The sequence below is a fragment of the Martes martes genome (genome assembly GCF_963455335.1).
Source record: "Martes martes genome assembly, chromosome: 11".
Lineage (NCBI taxonomy): Eukaryota > Metazoa > Chordata > Mammalia > Carnivora > Mustelidae > Martes > Martes martes.
In genome coordinates, this window is record NC_137899.1 from 43,241,801 (window position 1) to 43,262,869 (window position 21,069).

The following is a 21,069-nucleotide window of genomic DNA, read 5'->3' on the forward strand; positions in this document are numbered from 1 at the left end:
AATTTAGAGCCCAATTTAATAAATTATTATTAGCTCATCCTTTTGGTTATGAGTAGCTGTTAATGTCTTTATTTATCCCAGACGTCACTCCATCGTTGACCGTCTTGTTTTTTCAGTCCTGCCACTTCCTAACAATCATCTCAGTGGCTTGCACTTGAGTCTGAGCTAGAGCAAACAACAGCAGGCCTAGAGGGTCTTTTGCAAACCTAAATCAATCCTAGAGTTCTTTTCTAGTTTATTCCAAGCCCTTTCCAAATCCAAACTATTGTACTATCTTATAAATTCCATTTATATATTAAATTTTTCTGCATTATTTAGGTGTAATAAGGCAGGATTTGGTTTTTTTCTCTAACTATATGTCTAATTAAATATGGAAATTGTTTTACTATTTAAAAAACATGAGCTCAGTTATCACATGAAACATGAGATCACTGTATCTAAATTTGGACGTTAAATACCGAGTATATCCTCAATGTGAGCACTGGATGGTGCTGTTTTCCTGCTTTAGAAAGTTGAGGAATTAGTGATTATTTTAAAACAACCCGAGTTTTTGTAAAATAGCATTACATGATAATATTTGTTATTAATCTGTATGTGTTTAAGAGCCCAGGAATTTAATATAAAAGCTAAATGAACATTTTCTATTACTATTATTCTAAAATTCTAGCTGTTTGACATTATAGGGTCCTTAACTCCTTTTTGTCTTAGGAAATGAATGCTTTCTTTATAAGAAAATTTTGTTGAGGAGATGTAATCATTGAACTTTGGATCAGAACTTACACTGGGTTATTTTGTAATATTCCAATGTGAATTCTAAAGTCTTTGTTATTTCTAAAATGTTGTTATCTAATGTTTCCAAGTTTTTCTACAGATGTCAGTGGTGTTAGAAAGGATATAACTAAACAGAGGTAACAGAGAAGAAGTACTCAATGTCACTGCTAAGTGGAAATCCTAGATGAAAGCTAGTCAAATTTAGCAGATAACAAATTATTTTATAATATAAAGTAAACCTTAAAAATTATTTAAGAATAGTTTGTTAGGATCAGACTTTGAATTTTATTTATAAAGTTTGCATTATTCTTACTCCTCCTTTTATTTGTTGTATAGGTGTTTGTGAGTTGCAATTTTTGTGGCAAGTCGATCTCCTACAGCTGTTCAACTGTGCCTCATCAGGGCAGAGGTTTTAGTCAGTATGGTGTCAGTGGGTCACCAACAAAATCTAAAGTCACAAGTTGCCCTGGCTGTCGAAAACCCCTTCCTCGATGTGCACTTTGCCTCATTAATATGGGAACACCTGTTTCTAGCTGTCCTGGTATGGCATAATTCTATGATATATTTTCTGAGCTGAAATAGTTCCTACATAACTGATTTAATGTTGTCAATAGAAGACTTACAAGGTTGGGTTTATATTATTTCTAAGAATAAGCCACTCTGCTGGCTCAGAGATTTTGTATTTCCTGGAATTTGTAAAAATCTATACATTAGAAGTAAAATCTGTATTCATGATATCACAAGTAACCTCACAATGATAGTCCATTTAAAGTTTGTGAAAAGATCTTAAATATGAAGTAATCCTATACTACACTATTTTTTTACCACTTTTTCTAAGAGGAGATCCCTCAGGTTTTTTGTTTAAAAGTCAGTGCACCCTCATTAATTAACAAATACCTTGTATGCATAAAGAGCTTTTGGTTCTCAAAGCACTTTCATATTCTCTTTTTTAATCTTCAAAATCTACCTGTGAATATGTAGAGAAAGTGTTAGTCTAGAAATCACATCCCTTTACTTCCAAGTTTTGGTGCTGCTTTTGCTATATTTGTCAGTTATGTAGTGAATGTATGTATTTTTTTAATGGTTAGAAATATTAGGATTATTGTTTACTGCTTATGGTACATACAGAAGAAAATTCTGAGAACAGTAGATAGTTGAATATAATGTATCCAGTGGTTAGAAATATTTGAGTTATTTATTTAACTTGAAAATTACACTGTGGCAGAAATTTTAATTGAAAACATTTGAGAATTTAGCATACTGGTATAACCAAGAGCTGGATATGGTGTGAGAATGCCTATTGTATTAGTTCTAGCTCTGTGACATTCAGTCTGTAACACTGAGAGTTACTTTAGCCCTCGTTTATAGAAGGTGTTAGAGGGAGATTCTTTTTAATTATGAAATTTTATAATTCTGTTCTGCAGTTGGTTCATGTCAATAGTTTGTTTTATTATATTAACATCTGTGAAGGAGGTTTGCTGGTATCATTGGATACCTGAATAATTACACCTGAATATTTGTTATATAATGTATATTATACACTATAATATAATACTATACTATATATTATATATAATTATATAATTATACCTGAATAATTATTTTTCAAGTTTGATGCCCTTTTTTAACAAAGGCAATTTGTAATGTTTTCAAATTTATATATTAGTTTTCATTTAAATTTTAATCAAGGATTTTCATTTGCATTTTATATATTGCATGTTGATCCTTTTATGGTCCTGATACTAGTAAATAGAAAATAATTTGGAATAAAAATCCGCTACAGGAAACGAACAAGACAAAATATTGCATAAATAAGTTATATATGAACCGGGATACATAAAAATAGTTGGATTCAATACATCTTTCAGACCATAAGCCCCAGGAAGCTATAGTGGCATGAGTGCTATTCTTTTTTTGCTAGATATTAACTTTTCAATCTTTTTTATTTTTGAAATAGGTTAAAAAAAGATAAAATCAGTTTTCTAAAATTTGAAGAAAAAGCAAAACATTTCAACCTCTCTGTTATAGAGACTGTTAATGAATGAATATTCAATACTCAGGTTTATAAAGTGTTAACATTTTTTCATACTTGCTTCAGAAATTTTATTGAAATTTGCTTCAGTAATAATTTTTTGTGTATGTGAATGCTTGTTAAGATTGAAATGCTGAGATGAATCAAAGATCCTTGTGAAGTTTATAGTATAAAATGAGCATAGATAAAATAAGAAATGATATGTTTAAGAAAATAAATAGTGGTCTGGAATCCCTTAACCTGCCATTCCAAAATCTCTAAAAAGATCTGAAAATCCTATGATCAAAAACAAAAAACCTGTTCAGAATTGACATGAGGCTATTAAGGCCTGTGATTACAGAATGCTGCCTCAGACTTTCCTGGAATTGTCGTGTTTGTTCATTATTTCTCTAAAATCCCAAACATTCTGTATTCTGAAACATGTTTAGCTCCCTGAGGTGAATAAGGAATATTGTATAAAGAAAGTAGCAGGAAATTTGAAAGAGGGAAACATTACTTCTTTTTGAAGGATATCTGGAAAACTTCAGAAAGAAGATGCTGTTAAAGCAGGTCCTTTAAAAAAGTTTGGGAGTGAAGATTTTAGAGAAGCCTTTCCGGGTGTGGACAAGGAATGAAAGGCATGAACTAGGGTAGAGATTGGTGAATGTAAGTACAGAGAGTATATGGGAACTACCAGGTGCATCTGTATGACAAGGGCCTAGGAAAGTAGACTACCGGGAAATAAATTGGTTAGGAAAATTAGGGAAACCTGTATAATCTTTTAAGGACTGCTGAGCTGAGTTAATTGTGAAATACAGTTACCCTTGAGTAACATGAGGGTTAGTGGCACCAACCTCTGAATAGTCAAAAATCTAGGTATAACTCTTGACTCCTCTAAAATTTAACTACTAGTAGTTTGCTGTTTACTGGAAGCCTTACTAATAACATAAACAGTTGATTAACATGTATTGTATACTTTGTGTATTTATATACTGTATTCTTGTGGTAAAGTAAGCTAGGAGAAATAAAATGTTAAGAAAATCATAAGGAAAAGAAAATATATTTACAGTACCATACTGCAGAAAATCCACACGCAAGCAGATCCACACAGTTCAAACTCATGTTTTTCAACGGTTAGCTGTAATAAACGTATTCTTTTTTAAGATATAAAATCAGAAGGTTCTGAGTTCCAAAATAAGACAGGACCTAATAGAAATAAAATGCTAGCTTGAAGCAGTTTAAAGATTGAGGTGTACAAACCCCCCCGATTCTTTGTCTGCAATTAGAGATGTCATCCATCCATCATGGTTCATGATCCAAATGGCCAGGTTTTCCATAAACTTATTTAACTGAGGGTTGCATATTTTTATACTCAATTGTGCTTTAAAGATTGGAATTCTATTGAAAATAATGTTTATAATTATTAATGTTTGTAATTATTTATAAATAATTATAACTATAATGTTTGTTATAAATATTTAGCATTTTAAATCTTTTTTTGTTCGTTTTTGTTTTTTTTTAATTTTATTTATTTATTTGAGAGAGAGAGCATGAGAGGAGAGAGGTCATTGGGAGAAGCAGTCTCCCTGCTGAGCAGGGAGCCAGATGTGGAACTCGATCCCAGGACTCCAGGATCATGACCTGAGCCGAAGGCAGTTGCTTAACCAACTGAGCCACCCAGGCGCCCAACATATTTAGCATTTTATACATTATTTATTCAACAAGTATCTAGCACCTATTGTTCTAAGTGCTAGGAATGTTACAGTGAACAAAACAGACAAAAATCCCTGCCCTTATAGAGCTTTATGTAAAGGAGTAATGCCTTTTTTAGAGTTAGATAACGTACTGGTTTCCTTCTTACTCGTAGTAGTAGTAGTAGTAGCAGTAATAGTAGTAGTAGTATAGTAGTAGGTACTGACTACATGAAACCCTAGTTTCCTTCAACTGTTCTATGGCACTTACCTTTGTAATTCAGTATGAATCTTTTAAAAGTTAAAACTATCTAAAATTTAAAAAATGAAAGTTAAAACTATTTAATCTTTTTTGAGTATAGTTGACACACAATGTCACATAAGTTTCAGGTGTACATCTTAGTAATTTGACAAGTTGATACACTGTGCCTTGTTCACCACAAGTGTAGCTACCATTTGTCCTATTACATCACTATTACAGTATCATTGACTGCATTCCTTATGCTCTGCCTTTTGTTACTTACTCATTCCGTAATTGGAGGCCTGTATTTCCCACTCCCCTTCATTCATTTTGCTTAACCCCCAACATCTTCCTTCCGGCAACCATCAATCAGTTTGTTCTCTGTATTTATGGGTCTGATTTGCTTTTTGTCTATTTTTTAAAAATTCCATTTACAAATGGAATTGTATGGCATTTGTCCTTTTCAGTCTGACTAATTTCATTTAGCATGATACCCTCTAGGTCCATCCATGTTGTCTCAAATGACACAATCTCATCCTTTTTATGGCTTTGTAATATTACTTGTATATGTATACCACATTTTCCTTATCCATTTGTCTATTGATGAAGACTTAGGTTGCTTCCATGCCGTGGCTATTGTAAATAATGCTGCAATAAACATAGGGGTGCATATACCTTTTTGAGTTAGTGTTTTCATTTTCTCTGAGTAAATACCCAACATTGGAATTACTGAGTCATATAGTAATTCTGTTTTTAATTTCTTGAGGAACCTTCATATTGTTTTCCACAGTGGCTGCTCTGTTTGCATTCCTCACACTCCATAAGAGTTCCTTTTTCTCCATATCCTTGCCAACACATGTTGTTGCTTGTCTTTTTGATTCTACCCATTCTGACAGGGGTCAGGTGATATCTCATTATGGTTTTGACTTGTATTTCCGTAATGATTAGTGATGTATATCTTTTCGTGTGTCTGTGAGCCATTTGTATGTCTTTACAAAAACATCTACTCAGATTCTCTGTCCGTTTTTTGATAGGATTGTGTGTTTTCTTGTGTTGAGTTATATAAGTTCTTTACATAATATTTTGGTTATTAACTCCTTATCAGATATATCATTTGCTAAAGCTCTTTGATCTTTAAAAAGCCTTTTTCATGTGGCAGTGAGGTAGACCTTAGTATTTTCAGCTTCATCAGAGAAATATAAGGAGTAAACTGTCCTGGATCCAGTCTGTTTTCCGTGTGTTAGAAGTTACAAAAGCAAAGTGAAAATCACTTAATGAGTTCTATACAATATAAAATAGTTCCTCTTTAAAAGGTCTGTATTTTCTGTTTGTTTTCTTCCTCTTCCCTTTCATTGTGAATCATTTTTATGAACCTTTTAGTAAGAATTTCAGTATATTTACATTTTAACCACCTATACATATTACATCTTCTATCACTCATAAATCCTTTACTATCATGAGCAAAAACAGATGGGTATTTTGAAAAAAAAAAAAAAAAAAAAAAAAGTTTGTAAGACTATCCTTGTAGTCATTAAATTATGACCAGGAATGGTCTAGGTAAAATTTTGAGTACAGCATCATGTGTTAATAGGTGTACAACTGCTTAATTAAACTTAATATTTTTACTTACTCATTTTTCTATTCCTGTCCCTAATTACATATGATCTTAAAATATTTTAATTTGATCTGTTTTAGAACAAAAGAAAACATATTAAGATAGCCACAATTAATAGAATGAGCATTTTTTGAGCACTAAAAGTTAAGTAAATATATATGTGAAGATACACACATATAAACATGAACGTATAATAATACATTTTTCTTTAACTTCTTGGTGAACTGTAATACAGATAGGAATATATATATCAGGTACTATGATAAATCAAACATCAATGAAGCCTCTGTCCTGGTTAAGATAACATTGGCTGCACCAGTGCCTTTGCTCATTATTCCCTGCCTACTACTACCTCTTTCCTTTTTCCCAGAGGTAATTACTGCCCTAAATTGTGTGTTATTTGGTTCCTTGATTATCTGTATAGTTCTATCACATATTTAGTTTTGTCTGTGTTTTAAGTTTCATAAGAATGAATCTTACGGAATATATCCTTTGGCTTACCTTTTTTTGCTCAACATTGATTTTGGGTTCTTTTACTTTTAATGATGCTGATGAATGTAGCTGTAGTTTATTCATATTTCATTAGTATTTGGTATCCCCCCCCCCTTTTTTAAAGATTTTATTTATTTATTTATTTGACAGAGACACGGAGAGAGGGAACACAAGCTGGGGGAGTGGGAGAGGGAGAAGCAGGCTTCCCACTGAGCAGGGAGTCCGATGTGGGACTCGATCCCAGGACCCTGGGATTGTGACCTGAGCCAAAGGCAGACGCTTAACGACTGAGCCACCCAGGCACCCCAGTATTTGGTATTCCATTCAGGGCTGTAACACAGTTTTTACCACTCTGCTATGGTTGTGGACACTTTGGTTGTTTCCAGATTTTTAATGTTCTGAACAATATTGTTGTGAACATTTCTGCATATGAATCCTTTTAGCATGTATAAAAGTTTCTCTAGTGTATGTACCTAGAAGTAAAATTACTAAATAATACTGTTTGCTCATGTTTTCCTTTGGATTTTTATGTCTGTTCAAGGAGAGAGATTGGACTATAATCTGCCTTTCTCATATTTTCTTTGTCTGCTTTTGTTATTCAGGTTACGCCAGCCTTAGGAAGTGCATTGGGGCATTTTCCCCAGTGTTTTTTGGAAAAGTTTGTATAGATGAAAATTACCTGTTCCTTCAGGGTTTGGTAGAACTCAGCTATAAACTGGACATGGTATTTTCTCTGTGGAAAGATTTTAAACTGATTGTTTTTCCAAGGTTGTTAATTCAGATTGCTTCTTATTGGATTTGATAACTGAGGTTTTTCCATTTTTTATTGACTATTAAAAATGTAAGGAAACTCCTGTTATCCAGTAGTTTTTCAAACTAAACTAGATCATGGCATTAACATTGCTATTTCAGTATGATGTGTGATTTGTATTTTGATGTAGTTTTAGAAATACCTTTTAAGAAGCTTTGAATAAAGTATTTTGACAGTTAATGAAGATAATTTTCTTTAACCCATAGGAGGATCCAAATCAGATGAAAAAGTAGACTTGAGCAAGGATAAAAAATTAGCTCAATTTAACAACTGGTTCACATGGTGTCACAATTGCAGGCATGGTGGACATGCTGGTCATATGCTTAGTTGGTTCAGGTAATCAGTACATTTCTTCTTTAATAGGCTTGGAGTTGGAGGAGGTAGAGCAGATGGTCTTTTAAATAGTTCACGTGTATATAGCCAAAGAATACATTTCTTTTTTGCTGTCACTTGAGTTAACAAGGGTGGTGTCACCTTTTCTGTCATTAAATATCCTATGTAATCTTAAAGTGTAAAATTAATACTTATATAGAAGAAATAGTTTAAATATTATGTATGGGTTAAATATTTGAATAGCATTATTTGGAGAGAGGATATGTTTATAGTTTTGTTTTTTTACAACTAGCCTAATATCCTATCATAGTATGTAATTGAAATTAGAAATTAAATGGTGGAGTATATTTATCAAACAACTGTATCAGTTATCATCTAAATAAGCTTCTTTATAGTAAGTAAGTACTTCATGCAGTAGAGACTCAAGCCATATTTAGTTCTATTTTAAGTAGTGCTGGTGGCCCTTTATTCCTCGTTGCTATAACTTTTATGCCCAGTTTGTCATGTTGGTTTTAATTAAAACTCCGAGCACATTCCTGTCACTTTCCTAGCTGTAGATCAGGTATCTTGTTATGTATTTAAAAGGTAGAGCTATTTACTTTTCAGTAACTTTCTCCCCAATTCAGTTTGTTAGTCATTTTTTATTTAATTCTTTTCATGCTTTTTGTCTTTGGGTTTTAATTCCTGTATTTTTTCAAATACCATTTTGAATATTGCATTCTGCATAGAGATAGGTATATAGGTAAATGTATGTATGTATATGCTTAATTTAGATTTTTAACTGTTACTTGACCTATTTTTTTTAGGGACCATGCAGAGTGTCCCGTTTCTGCATGCACTTGTAAATGTATGCAGTTGGATACGACAGGAAATCTGGTACCTGCAGAGACTGTCCAGCCATAAAATGTTATCATCTAAAGAGAAACCTTCAAGTGTGGAGCTTTCTAATAGATGTCCTTCATAGCTCAAAAACGTACCTCAGAGCAAGTCACTCATGACTTTCCTGTAATGGGAAAATAAATCATTCTATCAAATCAGCAATTTGATGTTTGAGTGATTTTGATGTGCTTCACAGAGACAAATGCTGCTGAAGTGAACATCAGCGTGGGGGCATGAATTCTGTTCAGTAGGTTGAAAAGTTCATTTTGGAAGAGTTTTATAGGGCTTGTTGAAATTTTGAACACTATGCAAGCAGAGTTTCTGGAATAACCAAGAACAGACCTTGAAACTGTATCTTCTAAGCTAAAATTGGCTATCTTTTCAGTAAAATCTGTATGCCTTTTAAAGTAGAATAAAATGACCAATTTTTTACCTTTAGAATTGGAGAACCTCTACCCCACACTGGAATAAATTTCATCAAGGTATGGTTGGTATATATTTCTTAAGGAGTCTTTTCCTTCATACACTTTCATTTCAAGATGAGAAATCTTTTGGCACAGATCATTATTGTCTTCCTAAGAAAAGCCAAAATTGAGAATGTATCTTAATACTTCTTCTATTCTGAGGAGAAAACTATGTATCATTTCGGGGGAACATGTTATAAAATTTTCAGTTTTTTAGCCTTTTGTTTTCCAGTGTCTTCATTTGTCTTCAAAGCTTTCTCTCCCCATTAATTCATCATCTTACACTCATCATCTCAGAGCATCTTCCTGAACACAAAGCCTATGCTAGATTATAGGAGACTAACCATTCAGCCGAACCTGCGTCAGTGTGTCCTACTCTCAGATTCCTTCATAGTGTGGAATACTCTGTTTTTGAAGGTAACCTGGGAGCTGTTGGGGAAAACAGGGTCACTTTGGAGACAGTTATGCTTTAAATGTAAGTTTCTGAAAGTTAAGTATATTTGGGCCAATTGAGGAACTTTGTTTAAAAATTTTATTCTTTTCCCTTTTCACAGCTAAGTAGGAGAGAAATACAAAGGATTTGTGGCATGCTTCTCTGTTACCTGACATATATAGAGTATTGAACTGAATTTCATAGTTGAAGTTGTATTTATAGATAAAATAAAAGGAAGCATAAAAATTATTGTATAGATTTTGGAGAAAAATATCTTAAGCTAAATAATTTTAAGAGCTTTCATGTTAGCAGTTTTACTCGGTAGAATTAATATCAATTACATTAGTTTGAGGTGTGACCTAAATGCAAAAGTGGATTCAATTTATTTTTACTTTGAGATCTGATGCAAAAAGCACTTTTCAGGGAAAACATTGTGTATCTATCTATTGCATATCTACTGTAAACATCTCACCTAGATGGCAGTCTTCTTTTAAGTTGAAAGAATTTGGAATAGTTGGAATTTTTTTTTTAATTACAAAGATTGCTATAAAGGGACTTTTTTCCAGTTTTCTTTTAAGTGAATCTTCCTGACTTCATTTTACTAAAATAGAACCTTTATCTTTACCTTTAAAATTGCTTCAGTTAAAGTGTTCCTTTCAAATTTTCTATGTCCTAAATATGAAAACTCAGCTTTAAGTAATGTCAGACTATCATAATACATTCTCATTTCTCCTTAGCTAAAGTTTGATAAAATTATTGAATTTATATTTATAATAGGGTTATATCTAAAATATTTATAATTTGGGAAATAATAAAAACAAAGTCTAGAATATAATCTCCTTGTTTGTATTCATAAAGGGTGACATTTTTAAGATTGTTTATGCCTGTGTGTTAGCCTCCTGATATTTTCTCTGAAGCCCAAATAGTCGTATAAGATGTCTGTTTTATTTGTTTCGCATTTCAGTGTATGTGGACCATGAAAATAGATTCAAATTATTTTTCCATTTTTATTACTAGTCTGATATTTGGGATTATAAATTCAAGATGTTTTACCTAAACATGTTCAACAGAAGTGTTTGATAAAAGTGTTTTTATTACTTTTTAAAAAATTGAATAAATTTGGGTTGCAGTCACATGTCTGATTTAGAAATTATCTTTGACTCCTCTACAAATAATCCAGTAAAATAATATTAGTACTTACTTTGATGACAAATTTGACATCTAAGTAACATTTTTAAGGCTCTTTTTCAGTTTAATATGCTTTCCAGAATGGTTATTCCTTAAAATGGTATATTTTAAAAGTAATTTTCCATTGTCAGTGATATTAGAGTTAGAAGGGATAAAGTTCTGAATGTAATTATATGGCCACCTTTAGTTTCATCTACTCATTTGACTGCAAATATTAAAAGTATGGGCTTTGAAATTTAAATTGTAATCTTAGCCCCAGTACAGTGGCCAAGTGATCTGACCTTTGTGGGCTTCAATTTCCTCATATGTTAAAAGGTACAGAAATACCTCAGAGGGTGGTAAGAAGTGTTAAGTGATGAAATAAACAGGAAGTACTATATCCCTATCACATAATAAGTAATGTAGTGGTTATTAGTTGTTGCCTTAATCTTTATTGGTGCTCATCTGTCAGTACTTTCTAATTGAATATATTATAACTTAAACAAAGGATTTACATTTGTCCAAGGAGTGAAAATTTCCTAAGAGCTTATTTTCTGAAATCTGGATAAATTACGGAGTTTTTGTTTGTTTGTTTTTTGAGGTAGGACTTAACTACCTTGTTTATCCTAATTTTAGAATAATACTTTTTGCTTTATGTTGAGATCCTCCAAACAACCATCTAGGAGTTTGATGTGATAGAGGAGTGAACACAAGGATTAAAATTAAATTTTCAGCGCATCTGGACTGTTGAATAGTAACTCTTGAAAACTTGAGGTTTTCGTATCCATACTCAACTCTTAAATCCAGGTCATTACTTTTTCTAGGAGAACATATCCAGCATTATTGCTATGTAATCCTTTTTTTTAATTTCATTACACTGGATGTTCATTTCAGTTAAAATGTTGGAGTGGTAGTAGTGATAATAGAAAGGAAGCATCCTGTGAGTTTTTTCTCCTTTGGCATAGCTGTAAGTAAAACAACTTGGACCTAAATTAGTTCTACATGTCAGACATCGCTCAGAGGCATCATAGAGTTGGGAGAGACATGTTAGTTTTAGTTCAGCGTCCTCACATTAAGTGCTTGTGATCCACATGGCTGTAGCAGAGATGGGGCTCCCTGGACAGCTGATCTGTCTACCCCTCTAACTTCTCCCATCACATCACCTGCTTGTTCTCCCTCTTGCCTGAAAATTTTGTAGATCTTTTGGCTGATTATAAAAAGCAGCACTTTACAAAAATATTAGTTTCTATAAAATAATTTTTCCAGGTATCTGGAGGGGAAGAAAGCCTCCCAAAGGTTCTTAAAAGCTAATGTAATCCAAATACCAAATAACATGGATTGCCAAAACAAAGAACTGATTTCACTTGGGAATATACATGGTAAATTCATAAGTGAAATGAATGTTTTAATAATAGTGTTTTAATAATAGTTACTGTTGGGGGCACCTGGGTGGCTCAGTAGGTTAAAGCCTCTGCCTTCGGCTCAGGTCATAATCCCAGGGTCCTGGGATCGAGCCCCGCATTGGGCTCTCTGCTCAGCGGGGAGCCTGCTTCCTCCTCTCTCTCTGCCTGCCTCTCCACCTACTTGTGATCTCTGTCTGTCAAATGAATAAATAAAATCTTAAAAAAAAAAATAATAGTTACTGTTGGTGCTTATTATGTCCCAAGTACCATGCACAGTATCCCATTTGATCCCCACAGTACCCCTGTGGGGCAGGTATACTATTACCATTCCCATTCTGTACATGAGGCAGTCGAGGTGTAGGGACATGACATCACTGTGCTGTGTTACATAGCTAGTCAATAGCAGAAGAGAGATTGAGCTACCAGTCATCTGACTTCCTAGTCTGTACTTTTAATGACTATTTTGTACTTCAGTGTACTAGTTTATGGGCTGTATATTAGAAAATCCACTATGACAAAGAAAGGTTTACTGCATTTAGTACTAATACATCAAAAGAGAAAAACTATGTTAATAGCTCACTGGATGTAAAAGGCGTTTGAATTTGTTTTTTAGATTCAGTTACTATGCAAAGGAAGTGTCTTTCCTCCATCATCTCGCTCCTATTTCACTATCACTCTCAAACAGTTGGCATGGTGCCTAGAGGAGAAATAGTAAAATCCTTCTTATTTATGGGCAGGAATAAAACAAGGATCCTTTGTTAGCACTGGTTTTGCACACAGCAATGCAGAAGAGGAAAGCAGGAGACACACCTTGTTGCTTTTCCAAGTCCTTAAAGTTTCATGTGGCAAGAACGCCATCAACAATTAAAGGCAAATAAACTGATGACCTACAACATGCATGACAAATACCCTTAACTGATAAAGAGCATTCTCAAATCCATAAAGAAAAGTCACAACCAATAGATAATATTGATGAGGAATTATAGAGGGAAAATAAATTAAAATGGCCAACTAGAATAAATGTTTAATCAGTAGCTAATGCTAATTAAAACAATAGGATACTGTTCACCTGCCTGCGTAGATTAAAAAGAATAATATGTATTTTCATGGGTGTTGGAAAGAAGCTTGCTGAGATAACGACTTGTGAGAGTATATATCAGTACAGGAATCCTTGAGGACTTGTGAGCAATACATATCAAAAGCCTTGAAAAGGTTCACACCCTTTGACACAGTATATTGCATCCCCTAGTTTTCCTGTAATAATGATAAATGTACAAATAAATGGATGTGCTTATCACATATTACTGACTTTTATAAAAATTACCCATAATGTGGTATCTTGCTATGATAATGAATAATCAAATGTTGGGAATTATTCTGTGAGGTAAAGAAACTTGCTACGAGATATTAGGAAAATTAGTACTGAAATCTAGTTGGAAAGCATTTTTCTAGATTTCCTATTTTATAGTAATTATTTAGGAATAATAAGATGTGGACATTTCTCTTAATTTCTCTCTCATAATATTTGAAAATAGTGCATTTTGCCCTTCCATTTAGCACATTGGGAAATAGACCCATAAAATAATTCTGATTTCCCTGAGGTAGTGATACATAATTAATAACTATTTTAGTATTTTCCCTCCTAGATCTTTCTCATAAGATTCCCTAACTCCTTTGTTTTGGCTCTGGGCCTGTAGCAGGAAACCTATCCTCTATGTTTAGAACTTAGTTGGTTATTGTCCAATTCAGTGTAGAGTACATTTTACTCATTTCCAGTAATTTAACAAATAACCTATATTTAAGTGATAATTCTGAACCACCTGCTTGTCCATGCTTCTAACCAGCAAGAATTTGTGTGCCTCAGTGTACCAGACCCTGTGAAAGGTTATGATTTCAAAGGATTGATGGACACCATAAGTTGCCTTGGAGGAGCTGTATGTCTAATGAAAGAGATAGACATAAACATAGTTTTCAACAGATGCAAATCTATTCAGGTTAATATTTATCATTGCTGGAAACTATCATTTTAATATCTCTTTCTACAAGCCAGAAAAGAAGTTTAGTTTACTTAGTTTTCCAATTTTGGACTTTCAAAAACTGTTGTCTAATTAGAAATAATTTAATGAAGTAGAGTTTGTCTATATAGCATTTTTTTAAAAAGATTTTTTTTTTTTTTTTTGACAGAGGTCACAAGTAGGCAGAGAGGCAGGCAGAGACAGAGAGAGAGGGAAACAGGCTCCCTGCTGAGCAGAGAGCCCGATGCGAGGCTCGATCCCAGGATCCCGGGATCATGACCTGAGCCGAAGGCAGAGGCTTTAATCCACTGAGCCACCCAGGTGCCCTATATAGCATTTTTTAAAAACGTAATTTTCTTACTGACCTGTTAATAGTCCAAAGTCTTGAAATGCCTTGCTAAAAACATAACTTTAGGATTAAAGTTATAAACAGCAATAAAACAAGGGCACTGTAACTACTGGTTCCACACATAGAAAGGAAACACACCTTGCATCTTTTCTAAGTTCTTATAGTTTGATAATGTATATAATTTTGTGATGTGTCAGAGGTAACAACAATAATAGTAATTCAGTACAATTTATGAAGAGCACGTGGCCTTGACATAATTTCATCACTGGAAATTCAGATGTAGGAATCTAACTAGTTGGGCACTTAAAATATGAAGTCATAAAGACAGGGCAGTCTGGAGCATTTGAAGAAATTAATGTCTCAGAAACTTGAAAAGACATTTGTGTAAGAACTCAAGAACTCTGTTGGTCTTACATCTTTTTTTTTAGATGTACATCTTTTTATTTCATTTACATATACAAACAGGTGTGAGGTGGGGATGTGCATGGGTGTATATGCAAGAAAGCCTGGAGTTGGAAATAGCAAATGTCAAAAATCATGCTTATTCAGATTATATCACATTGCAGCCACATATTTTGCAGATGACAGTTTAAAAAGTTGCCACTGTCAAATGTGAAACTCTCCTTTTGAGTACTGTCCTTTTTAGCAGCAAGTAATTTGATAACCATCTCATAGTAAAAATTTGAATGGTACAATGTTCTTGTACTACATATATTATTTTCTCTATCAGTTTGGAAATTTGTTTTATGTATTAAGCAGGTATACTTAATATTTGTTAGCTGAACTAGGGGTATGTGTCTTTGTGATAAATAAATGTTCCCCAAATAGATGAAGATGTATAATGGAGCAAAATGTTCAGCAACCTGATAGATGTGAGAAAAGTGTCTCTTTTAAAAGTAGTACATTTTTTCATCTTAAATCTTATTTTTCCCTCCCAGTCTTCAAAAATGGAACATAGGGTCAGTTGGGACTCTTCGAACATATTACTATTTTTTTTAAAGATGGATAGAGTTCTGAAATATGTGAAATTCCTCTTGGAAAAGTGAGCATGACTTTCTCAGCAAATGCTAAGATACTGCTGGCTTCCAGAAAAGAATACTACTCCAAGCTGGGAACATTATTTTCCCCTGGAAAGATTAGACAAATTGAAGACAAATAAGCTGGGGCAGATTCTTGAGGTCATTCAGTAAGACAATTCTTTTGGTAACATTGTTCACCTAACTTAGTAAACAAATACTTTATTAAGTCTAGTTTATTGAATCCTGTTATCTCTGTCTTCAGAAACATATCAGTTATAGAATATGTTCCTTCTGGGGAGCTGAGAAATTAAAATCATGTATCATCCTTGTTGATAAAACATATGCTATGGGGGAAAAAAATAGCCAAAAAGTTATTCAATAACTCTTGCTTTGCCTCTTGTGCTTATCTATTCTTTTAGAGTTCATTCCCGATGTGTGGAATTCTACAGATTTCTAAATAACTTTTCAAATCTCTCATGCTAGATTTTGAGTGGTATATATTTTCTGAAGCAGAGACATCTGAGCAGAATGAAAATGAATTCTCATAGAAAAAAATTGCCAAGCATATGTGACAGAACTGTAGGGGAAAAGAGCATAACTTTAATCTTCAAAGAAGCTTAAAAATAGCTCCACTGTTATTATGCATGAGGGCTGACAATTGACATTTCTCATTTTGGCAGCATTCACCCACAGCCTCGTATCAGCAACTGAACACATTCATCTCTGGGATAAATGATTAATGAGCTGCCTATCATTTCAACTTCTTTTGTACCAAGTGGCAGAAGCTTCAGTTGATCATATTGCAGCTATCAGCATCGTTATTGAAATTGATTCTGCCACTAGAAGGTTGTGCTTGGACAATTGATTAGCATTTAGATAAAGGAATTAAGTTATGGCATTAAAAATAACACAACATCATCCCATCTGAGCCTCTCTGTCACACCTGGTAAGGTTATTTTGTTTTGTTTTGCTTTGCTTATCAGCCAGCATCATAGAATCTTAGATTGAGGAAGGAAACATGGTAGGCATCAAAATTCAGTTGTTCTTGTTTTAAGTGGAACCCACTAAGATTTCCAAACTTCTGATTCTCTTTATTAATCACTGTCACATGGTATGAAATGTAAACGAAATTGTGCAACTTGCCTGCAATGATAAGCAATGAAGTTGCTGAATTACTGACTTTAGAGAAAAAGTAAAAGGGTAGAGTTAGACAATTTTGAAAGGCCAGAATTAATCAGAAAGGAGAGAAGTTGGAGGATCTAGATTGACAAATGATACTCAGTTACAGTGAAATGAAACTTGCTTTTCAGCAAGCAGATGTGAGAAGGAGGAGGAATATCATTTAGATGTCTTGGTGATGTGGGCTGCACTTTTAAAACAGATGGCAGCCAGTGAGGGTCTGCACAGGCCTTCAGAAAACTGCACTTTGGGTAAAGTGATATACCCAAAGAAAAAGAGCTTGAACCTGGACCTTCTTTTTTAGCATCTTGCTCTTGGGATTCCTTTCAAGAGGTCTCACTATCACTGGACTTAAACTCCCTCCCCATCTACATTTGTCTTCTAGCCTATGACACTCTTCTGTACATTCTCCGTATATTTTCCCATTGTTTCCTTTCTCTGCTTTCTTCTGAATTTCGTAAGAGCAACTGTTTAGTCTACCTCTAAATTAAGACAACTGTCTGAACTACATTATATCAGTTTCCCAGTAAAAGTACTTGTGCGTTTTCTTCAGAGCTAGGACTGGTTGTACAGAGAAGCAGCCATCACAGCTTTTTCTCAGTCCAGCTCCTTCTGCCCTACACTTGGTTAAACTTCTTTCTAGATTATAGTGTGTTGGTGATGGTATTGTGAGTTTTCATTTTTTTGGTTTGTGTATATTTTAAAAAGCTAGAAAAGGTTGCTTTGAGGACTGCCAAGTAGTGGACATTTTTATCCAAAAATGATTAATGTAGATAACTGAGACTGTATTTGCTTTTTGTTTTGTTATTCAAGTATAGTTAATATATAGTGTTACATATTAGTTTGAGGTGTGCAATATAGTGATTGAAGAATCTGTACATTTCTCAGTTCTCATCAAGATTAGTGTACTCTATACCCTTTATTTCTTCCATCCTCCCACCCACTTCCTCTCTGGCAACCACCAATTTGTTCTCTGTATTTATTTATTTTAATTTTGTTTGTCTCTTCTTTTCTTTTTTTGTCTTAGATTCCACATATGAGTGAAATTGTATCCTATTTGTCTTTCTCTGCCTGACTTATTTCACTTATTTCACTTTTATTAGTAAAAATAATACAAACTAAGTTCATCTGTGTTGCTACAAATGCAAGATTTCATTTTTTAAGACTAATGTTCCATTGCATACATATATATAATATGTATTATTTATATATATTATAATATTCCATTTCACACACATATATATGTGTGTGTATATATATGTGTGTGTGTGTGTATATATATATATAAAAATATATATATCACCTCTTCTTCATCCACTCATCTATCAGTAAACACTAGGGCTGTTTGTATATCTTTGCTATTGTAAATAATGCTGCAGTAAACATAGGGGTACATATTATCTTTTCAAATTAGTGTTTTCATTTTCTTTGGTAAAGGCCCAGTAGTAGAATTACAGATCATTCCATAATTCTGTTTTCATTTTTTGAGGAGCCTTTTTTCCACAATGGCTGCACCAGTTTGCATTCCCACAAACAGCATACAAGGGTTTCTTTTTCTCCCCATCTTTGTTACTGCTTTTTATTCTGTGTGTTTGTGTGTGTGTGTCTGTGTGTGTCTGTGTGTTTTACTTTAGCCATTCTGACAGGTGTAAAGGGATGTTTTAATTTGCATTTGCCTGATGATTAGTGATAGTGAGCATCTTTTTTTTTTTTAAAGATTTATTTATTTATTTATTTGACAGAGAGAGAGATCACAAGTAGGCAGAGAGGCAGGCAGAGAGAGAGGAGGAAGCAGACTCCCTGCCAAGCAGAGAGCCTGATGCGGAACTCGATCCCACGACCCTGAGATCATGACCTGAGCTGAGGGCAGAGGCTTAACCCACTGAGCCACCCAGGTGCCCAGTGAGCATCTTTTTTTTTTTTTTTTAAAGATTTTTAAAATTTATTTATTTGACAGAGATCGCAAGTAGGCAGAGAGGCAGGCAGAGAGAGTGGAGGAAGCAGGCTCCCCGATGAGCAGAGAGCCCGATGTAGGGCTCGATCCCAGGACCCTGGGATCATGACCTGAGCCAAAGGCAGAGGCTTTAACCCACTGAGCCACCCAGGCGCCCCCCCAGTGAGCATCTTTTGATGGCCATCTGTATGTCGTCTTTGGAAAAATGTCTATTCAAGTCTTATGCCCGTTTTTAATTGGTTTATTTGTTTTTTTGGTGTTGGGTTATATAAGTTACTTATATATTTTGGATATTAACTCCTTATCAGATATATCATTTGCCAACATCTCCCATTCAGTAGGCTGCATTTTTGTTTTGTTGATGGTTTTCTTTGTGGTACAATAGCTTTTTATTTTGCTGTAGTCCCAGTAGTTTAATTTTGCTTTTGTTTCCCTTCCCAGAGGAAACCTATCTAGAAAAATGTTTCTATGGCTGATGTCAAAGAAATTATTGCTTAATGTTTTCTTCTAAGTATTTTATGTCTCACATTTAGGTCTTTAATCCACTTTGAGTTTATTTTTGTGTATGGTGTAAGAAAATGGTTCGGTTTAATTTCTTTTCATGTAGCTGTCCAGTTTTCCCAATACCATTTGTTGAAGAAACTGTCTTTTTTCTCTTGCATATTCTTTTTTTCAAGATTTTATTTATATATTTGTCAGAGAAAGAGAGAGTGAGCATAAGCAGAGGGAGTGATGGAGGGAGAATCAGCCTCCCTGCTAAGCAAGGAGTCCACTATGAGACTCGATCCCAGGACCTGGGATCATGACCTGAGCAGAAGGCAGATGCTTAACTGACTGAGCCACCAGGCATCCCTATTGTATATTCCTACCTCCTTAGTTGTAGGTTAATTGACCACAAAAGCATCGGTTTATTTCTGGATTCTCTATTTTGTTCCATTGATCTATGTGTCTGTTTTTGTGCCAGTACCATACTATTTTGATTACTGTAGCTTTAAAGTAAACCGTGAAATCTGGGATTGTGATACCTCCAGCTTTGTTCTTTTTCAAGACTGCTTTGGCTATTTGGGGTCTTTTGGCTATTTGTCTTTCGTTTTTTCATATACATTTTAGGATTATTTGTTCTGGTTCTATGAAAAATACTGGTTTTGATAGGGATATTTTGATAGGGATTACATTAAATCTGTGGATTACTTTGAGTAGTATGGACATTTTAACAATATTAGTTCGTCCAATCCGTGAATATGGAATATTGTTCCATTTGTTGTGTCATCTTCAATGTCTTTCATCAGTGTTCTGAATTTATCTGTTAGGTCCGTCTGGTCTTAATGTGTCATTCAAAGCCCTTTTTTCCTTATTGATTTCCTGTCTGGATGGTCTATCTGTAAATGAGACGTTAAAGTCCCTACTATTACTGTATTACTATTAACTTCTTCCTTTATTATCTGTTGATAGTTGCTTTATGTGCTTGGGTTCTCCCATGTTGCATGCATAAATATTTACAATTGTTATAGCCTTTTGTTGGATTGTTATTATTTTTTTGTAGTGTCATTCTTTGTCTCATTACAGTCTTTGTTTTAAAGTCCATTTTGTCCAATACGAATTCCTACCCCAGCTTTCTTTTCACTTCCATCTGCATGATAAATGTTTTCCTGTCCCTTCATTTTCATTCTGCATATGTCTTTAAATCTGAAGTGAGCCTCTCTAGGCAGCACATAGATGGGTGGAGACCTTTGTTTTGGAAAGTGGGCAGCATATGGTTAAGAGGAAGCACTGCAGTGATATGAAAAAAGCAAAAACAAAACAAGCAGATGGAAACAAGAGTTCCACAAGTGGACCGTTAACAGACTTACTTTAATATGTTAAAATTCTTCACTGACAAATAACTCTCTTAAGTGACTATGAGTGAACCGGTTAGGCCAAGCTGTGCAGGATCTGGTGTGAGTGAACGGACCCACCTTTCTTTAAGACCCTTGACGCAAATTGCTTATCAATCACCTGCTTTCCTTCCAAAACCTTTTCAGCTTAGTATTCAAGGTATTAGCTACCAACTGGTCAACATTCCTCAGTTGGCCATTTTTCACTTCACCACTGATTTGGATTGTTACTCAAACTATTTAAAATCATAAATCTTAAGGAAAAAAATGGCTCAGTACATTAAGTGTCCAACTCTTGATCTCAGTTCAGGTCTTGCTCTTAGGGTAATGAGTTCATGCCCCTCATCAAGCCCCACGCTGGGCATGGA

The 21,069-nt window shown here is 34.1% G+C and overlaps 1 protein-coding gene across 1 annotated transcript in view; it reads left to right on the plus strand.

The window, feature by feature from the left end:
• MIOS (meiosis regulator for oocyte development) overlaps positions 1–9,527 on the plus strand; it is a 42,791-nt gene extending 33,264 nt beyond the window's left edge. Inside the window, exons 10-12 of the mRNA XM_080817976.1 lie at positions 1,108–1,312; positions 7,839–7,968; positions 8,772–9,527. Of these exons, the coding sequence (XP_080674102.1) occupies positions 1,108–1,312; positions 7,839–7,968; positions 8,772–8,868 (432 nt within the window). The 3' untranslated portion in view covers positions 8,869–9,527. The remainder of the gene's footprint in view (positions 1–1,107; positions 1,313–7,838; positions 7,969–8,771) is intronic.
• The last annotated feature ends 11,542 nt before the right edge of the window (positions 9,528–21,069 follow it).